Source organism: Oryza glaberrima, chromosome 4, assembly GCF_000147395.1.
Source record: "Oryza glaberrima chromosome 4, OglaRS2, whole genome shotgun sequence".
In the NCBI taxonomy this organism is placed as follows: domain Eukaryota; kingdom Viridiplantae; phylum Streptophyta; class Magnoliopsida; order Poales; family Poaceae; genus Oryza; species Oryza glaberrima.
Window position 1 is genome coordinate 5618424 of NC_068329.1, and position 7817 is coordinate 5626240.

The window sequence follows — 7817 nt, forward strand, 5'->3', positions numbered from 1 at the left end:
TGTACTGCTAGAGCGTAGAAGGGTGATATTAGGTGGTAGCAAAAGATTTTGCTCTTTTCGATTGTCCAGAATAGGAGGATGTTTGACTCAAACAGGTTTACTTCATGATAGTTGATGACATGTAACATGTTATAAGTATTGCAAATAAAAGTTCTTTTGCAAGTAAAAGTACTGAACCTCTTTCCAATTAAGAGTACCAAGCGAGTTCTGATTTAGTTTACAAACTGTAACAAATGTCATTGTCGTTCCTCAGGTTTGGATTTAAAATTTAGATACGCGTTCCAGTACAAAAAAACACAGATCTTTATCCCTTAACATGGAAGAAGTCTTTGACTGGTCATACTAGATAAAATAACGATGCTGCAAAATTTACTTCATGATAGTTGATGACATCCAATAGAAGTGTAGAAGCATCATGATATGCATGTAAAAGTATTATGCTTAAAATTAGAGCCATTTTACGGTCCTTCAGGAGGTAACAGGAGGTACCACATTTTGTAGTGTAAAATTTGGTACATCTTGGTACCTCTGGTACTAGGAGGAATTTTCACCACAAATTTTGGAATCTCTTGTACCTCCTAAGGATTGTATAATTTCTCCTAAAATTAACATGAAGAAATTATGGTGAGAACTGGCGAACCGATGTTTGCACTGGTAACCCAAGCATATAATTTATTATATAATGCTTGGGTTTAAATTCTATGACATGTTCAGGGCTAAATATGCGCCTGAGAACAAAGTTAATTGTTGTTAATTATATAACTTTCTACACCATAAATGTTGATGTTAGTTTATACATGCATTAATTATTCAATATCTAGGCAGTACATTATGGAAACGAGTTGACCACAGAAGATGAATCTGGAGGAGTTGGGATTGCATCCGCTCCATCAAGCATTTGAGTTACCTTCAGGATGCTGGGTCGCATAGTTGGCTCCTCCTGGAGACACCACAATGCCACTGCTACAAACCTTTCAACCTTCTTGATGTTTAACTTCGCCTCATCATCACCATCTACCAGCAGGTCGACCCTGCCACACCTATAACAGTCATTTGCCCAGTAAGTAAGAATACTTTGCTCTTCTTCTGCAGCCTCCATTTCCACATTTTGCCGGCAACAGATGAGTTCCAGAAGAATGACCCCAAAGCTGTACACATCCACCTTGGCAGTGATCCCGACGTTCTTGAACCACTCAGGGGCAACATATCCGCGGGTACCACGGATACCCGTATATGTCTGTGTTTGGTTGGTTCGGAGTAGTTTCGCTAAGCCAAAGTCTGAAATCTTTGCTATGAAATTATCATCAAGAAGGATATTTTGGGGCTTTATGTCACAGTGGATGATCTGTGTGCTGCATTCCTCATGTAAGTATAGCAGCCCCCTTGCGACACCGAGAGCAAGTTGAACTCGAAGACTCCACAGAGGCCTGACACCACTAAACAGGAATCTGTTGAGCGATCCATTAACCATGAATTCATACACCAACAGTCTCTCAGTTCCTTCATTGCAGAATCCTAGCATCCGGACCAGGTTCTTATGGTACGTCCGTCCAATGGTTTGGACCTCCACAGCGAACTCCTTTTCAGTCTCATGCTGAATCTTATCAATTTTCTTGACAGCAATGTAAGTTCCTAATTCATCTTGCAGCTGGCCTTTGTACACAATACCAGATGCACCTGTGCCCAACACCTCCTTGAATCCGTCCGTTGCCTTCTCAAGCTCTGCATAACTGAAAGCTTTGAGGGGTAATCCTGGGTCTCGTGATGGTTGCAATGGCTGGACATCCTTTCTGGTGATGGTACAGTAAGTACCGAAAAGAAGAACAGAACTCAAGGCAAAATTCGCTATCACAGAGCCTCCGAGAAGCAACGAACTTCCTAGGATCCAGAGCTTCTTGTCACTCTTCCATTTTCTAGACTTTCTGAGCTCTGGCTGCGAACTGTTGCTCTTTGGCACCTTGATAAGAACTGTTCTCTGCACTCCACTCCCCATGATCCCGTTTGATAGAGGGAGCTTCTTCTTCCAGCAGGTGTTTTCATGGAATACAGCAACAGCACAGAAGCAATCAATCAGGCAGAGCCGTCGACATTCATCCATGTCTATGGGAGTGTACCACTCATAGTCAGCCTGAGGCCAATCCACATTATTAACCAAGTTAAACTCATACTGTGCCATGGAAGCTGCCTCATCCAAATCACAGCTTTGTAGCTCGAAGTCCGGTCTGCAGCCTCTGTACTTCCTCACCTCATCAAAGAACGAGTACTGCTCCGGGCACACACAGCTTGTCTGGTTGTTGCTGCCATCAAACATGCAGTAACTATTGAATCCACAGGTGCCACTGCCTACTTTTGTCTGAGCATTGCAGATGTTTTCAGGTTGGATGCTCACTGCTGTCCATGCCTGACTCATGCTGCTGGGCTTCTTCGGGTACACATATTGCCTGAACACACCATCTGGGTCAAGCGTAGCACGATGGTAGTAGTCCTCCATGGAGCGGATCACCCCAGATGTCATGTTGAATTGTGTTCCATTCTTCATGCTCATGTATATCCTACCGGTAGTATTGAACACCAGATTGGTGACCTGATTTGTGACATTCTCATCTATGGGTGTGGACCAATATGGGTCATAAAGGTTTCCAGATGGAACTGCCATGGTATAAAGTGCAGCTCGTTGAGTTTCCATGTTAAGAAGAAACCTGCCATTGGAGTAATCTGTGGTAAGGAGTCGGCTGCGGAGCTTCATTCCAGGGGACAGCGCTTGTGTGACCAGGATGGTGTCTGTTGGGTTCTTGAAAGTTTCCCAGCTGATAGTAGAGCCTCCTGCAGCAGCAATCACAAAATTCCCGGTGTCGAGCATGCTGGCATAGGGTGCACCAGTTGCTCCTGGATTCCATACCTCTCTATTGGTGGGATCTCGGAGAGAAAGTACACCAGTTGAGGTAAACTGGAGGATGGAGCCAGATGGCACTTGTATCGGCTGTGGTTCTTGCTCACTGGTCTTGGCATACCATGTTGCCGTCTTGTCGCTGATCTTGTTGAACCAGATGGCGAGGAGGTAGAAGGAGGAGTTGCCATCGATGGGCCGGAATCCAAACGCGAAGTCGCCTGATGGCGAGAGCCATGCGTTGTTTGGCCCTTGGGTTGTTAATGATGTGCCCAAGCTGATGTTCTGAGCTTGAGCAGATGGGGAGGACAGTAGCACCAACAATTGGAGGGAGAGCAAGAAGAGTGGAGGTGCCATATTGCTTGTTCTGATTATTGCTTCCATTTCCTACTTTTTATTGCACACCGAAGAGTTGACTTGACCTTACAAGTTATTTTTTTTGAACTTGTAAGGTCAAGTCAACTCGAGATCCTGCCCACCTTACAAGTTATTTCTAAGTAAAAATGTCACGAGGAATAGTATCTGTAGGTAAATGGTCATTGTCTTAGCTGGCCTTCTATATACCACCTGGATTTTGTGAACTGAAATTTGCATATACGTACAACATCCCTTGCATCCTCCATTCTAAGAAAGACCATGATAGCCACATACTTTTTCTAAGATTGAACTGGTCTGTCAGTAAGACTATTCCATGCTTGACTTGCTAAAGTCTTCCAACTTTCCAAGTCTTCCAAGGTGGTCACCACATCAGGTCAAGACGAATTTTAGATAGAGCTTCTTCTTTGGCACTTTACAGGGTAGAAGACAAACTCTTGTTCAGTTTCTGTTTATCTTTATGGTAGTGAATATACAATGTCCCTATTTCTTTCTAAGCTTACAACTTCAATTCCAGTTGGATGGTCTTACAATAATCTCTGCTGGATATCTGTCTATCAGATCACTGGTTCTGTTACTGACAGTCAGGCTAGCTCAAGCTAATATTCCGTTGTTTGCCTGTTTGTCAGGTTGTAACAAGGAGTCAAAATTTTCAGCTAAGTAGCTAATATATCAATTTTCTTTGCAAAATCCGTAGAGATTTTCTATGGGTACATTATTTACTCAAATTTCCTTGGAATCTATATTTTTTCTCCTTCAGAGAATTAAGTAAACAAGCCATACCAAGTCTTGTTTGGTGACAGCTGAGAAAGCTTTGACCTTGTCCTTAATAATGATGCTGTGATTGGAAATGCGATTGACCATAACTATTTGTATTGTACTCTATTTGTATTGTACTTAGCATTATTTCTCCTTGTCTAGCACACCAGACTACTGACCAACGATCACATCATCTGCAGCTGAAAAGAACTTGTTTTGCCTGCATTTTGTACATCTCAGTCTACATGTTTTGCCAATATACTCAGTTCTAGATACTCTGGTCAAATTTGTTTTAGAGCAATTTTTTGTTTTATCTTGGTTCAAGTTTCTAGTTTTTACCACAATAAGTAACCTTCAGTTTTTTATATAGCTTTGCTTAGGAGAGCTCATGGGTGTATCTAATATTTTAAATTTCTAATATGCACCATACCTATCGGGGTGACCTGTTCATCGGCACAGGCTGTTTTACTTGGCTGACCCCATATCTTTGTCCCACAATGCTTGTCTGAAGGGCCAAAAGGCCTATGATATATTGTAATTGTAAAGCAATAAAAATAAGCATGTTATTGAAATAGTTTTATTTCGAAAATGACAAAATATCTGGGTTTGTTTGACTTTGGGACTACTTTGTCATGTGAAGTTAATCTGGGCTTAAACCTGTTTTAGGATCTCCTTTTATCTGTTGCATGGATGGTACCTTAGTTTCATTCTTTCATTCTAGGTATTTGGTGAGTTCCTCAATTTGCAGCAAGTGTTACTTGACTGCATGGGTTTTTTCAGAAATCAAGGATTCTTGGTGAGCTTTGTTGGGGTATATGGCATGAGAATATAAGGTAGACTAATCTGTTATGATGAACATGTATATGATTCTTTCTGTTTACATCTAAATTTGGCACCTATGGATAAAATAGGGAAAAATTGTCAAAGTTTGGAAAGTGACGGGTTTCCTTCATAGGGCCGGTCAGACCACAGGTGTGTGGGCGGTCTGACCGGCTAGTAGGGCCGGTCTGACCGCAGGTATGTGGGCGGTTAGACCGTCAGGGTCCGAGTCCGAGTCTGTTTTCGTCGGGTCTCGGGTTTCCTTACTCGGGAAGGCATGTTTCGTGTTTCCTTTGGTTTCTATCCCTATTTAAGGGACAAGGCCGGTTCACTGTAAAACCCCCGAATACAATCTACTTGAATAGTTCTTTTACTATGTTTTCTATTTTACCCTAATTTAGTCCATCTTTGTCGGTTTGCGCCGTAAACCGTCTGTCGCCGCTGCGAGACTGCGACACCCCTTTGTAGGTTTGTCCTGAAAACCTTCCGTTTGCCCACGAGACGGGTAGTTATCCTCATATCGATCTAAATCGGCCTAGAGGCTGATTTTGAGCTCTAAATCGGCTCCGCTAGTCGGTTTAGCTGTTTTTCTACAGAACCCATGTTGATCTGGCCCTTTGGCTAGATTGAGGTGGTTGGCGACTCCATATCACCACAAGGCGTTTAGGTGTTGCGATCGTACTTGTCGACTTGTCATAAAAAGTTGCCAACGCGACTTTTGACGACTCCGCTGGGGAACGATCTAATCGGCCATATCACGGCCGAATTTCGTTTAATCTAGTAATTACTGTTCATCAAATCAGGAGTTTCGGCGGCGAAGTTAATTATCTAGTCGTCACTGAATCCATCTGAATACTTGCCGTTCAGCACGCCGCGTATACCGAGGATCATCGTCAGGAGGCAGAGGCCGGCTCGACGGCCTCGTTTCTTTTTGTTTCATAAGGCAAACAGAGAAAATATCAGGCTACTAGAGCCGATCTACCTGGCAGACAAGCAGCAGGAGGTTTGTTTCTTTTTATTACTGTGCACGTGCTAAAACAAAGATCAGGCTATCCAAGCCGATCTACTTCTGTTCACATAAAAAAAAAAGCCGATTCCTACTATATCGGTTATTCCCGAGAAGCTTCAAATTCTCCAATTTTTTTGCTAAGTACAGTAGCATACAAGGAAAATTACAAGACCGTATATTAATCTATTCGGTCAGCGATTTCGGCTATGATCTATATGGCCGGAATTAATCAAGGAATTTCTTCATCAACCATGATGAGCGGGAATAAAATCGACGAAGTCACATGGGAGGATCTTGACGCGGAGCAACACAAGATGATGGTGGTTACGCAGGAGCTGTTGATGAAATCATACATCAGGACCAATCAAGGCATCGTGAAGGGAAACATCTCGCTTCCTTAAGTTGTAGTTTCACCAAAGGTAACCTCCGATTCGCCCAACCCGTCCTTTGCTAATAATCACTGTGTAGATGCATATACTACTTCTAGTTTTGCTCCTATACAATATGCTTATAATGCTATGGGGGGGGGGGGGGTCAATGGGTGTTTATACGGCTGATTACACAGGAATCGGCTATATGCAAAACCTAGATAACGGTATGACTGGTCATGACACCGGTCTAACCGCATCCTATGCCGGTTAGACCGTGTACTACGCCGGTCAGACCATGCCTACCATAAACGGTCAGACCGTGTCCTATCCTGGCCAGATCGCGCCTCCCGTGGCCGGTCTGACCGTACCATTGACCACCGAACAGACTGGGCATGGGCTGGTCAGACTGGGTGCTTGGCCGATCAGACCTCAGACTGGTTCCCTGGAAATTTCTCCAGGTTTTGATACCACGACTAGCAGTGCTGATTTTAATTATTATTCATCATCTGTTAATACTGTTAGTCATGCTACTCCACATGTCCCTAATGCTTACAATGATCATAATAGAGGATATTCTCATGACACCGGGTACGGCCAATATGACAATATTGCGCCTCAACAACCACCTTTTAGGCCATCAAATCCACCACCAAATTCACCAAGGCCTGAAATCATGGAGGTAAGGAATCGTGCTAGGGTTTACCAAAAGCCGTATCCTAATTTTTATGATGTTGTCCCATATCCTCCTGATTATAAAATTCCTGAATTTGCCAAGTTTAGTGGTAAGGATAGTAGGACCACATGCGAACATGTAGGTCAATTCTTAGCGCAATGTGGTAGGGCTAGTAGTATGGATACATGTAAATTGCGCTTGTTTTCTTTATCTTTGTCCGGTGCTGCTTTTACATGGTTTACTTCTTTACCGGCAAATTCTATTTCTGCTTGGGCTCAATTAGAACAAAAATTTCATGATTATTTTCACACTAATGAAACTGAGCTTAAGTTGTCTGATTTAACATTGGTTAGGCATAAATACAATGAATCTGTTGCTGATTATATTGAAAGGATTAGAGATGTTAAAAACCGATGCTTCAATTTGAAAATAACTGACAAAGATTTGGCCGACATTGCATATGATGGATTGCTTGATTCTATTAAAGAGAAATTGAATGGCCAGATATTTCTTGATGTTGATCATGTGTTGCATGAAGCTCTGGCTCAGGAAAGCCCAGTGGATGACAATAGCTTACAAGCTAGTTTAGATGAAAATGCAATATCATGTATAGCCGAACCAAGCGATGGTTCGGATTGTGTTAATAATTTGTGCAATGATGCCGTGACAAGTATAGTTGAATCAAATGTTGGTCCGGATTGACTTACTAGCTTGGATGATAATGCAACAACCATTATAGCCGAACCAAGTGTTGGTTTGGATTTTGTTACTAGTTTAGACAATGATGGAATAGCCGAACCAAGTAATGGTTCGGATTGTGTTGCTAGCTTAGAGAATAGCATCATTGAAAATATAGCCGAACTAAGTGACGGTTCAGGTTATATCACAAGCATAGCATTATCACCTAAGACCGAGTCACTAATC

The 7817-nt window shown here is 42.5% G+C and overlaps 1 protein-coding gene across 1 annotated transcript; it reads right to left on the reverse strand.

Moving 5' to 3' along the window:
- On the reverse strand, nt 1–3357 carry LOC127772135 (G-type lectin S-receptor-like serine/threonine-protein kinase LECRK4). The gene has a single exon (XM_052298125.1). It carries the CDS (start codon nt 3269–3271, stop codon nt 830–832), a length of 2442 nt encoding a protein of 813 aa, XP_052154085.1. The 5' UTR covers nt 3272–3357; the 3' UTR covers nt 1–829.
- Between the last annotated feature and the right edge of the window lie 4460 nt (nt 3358–7817).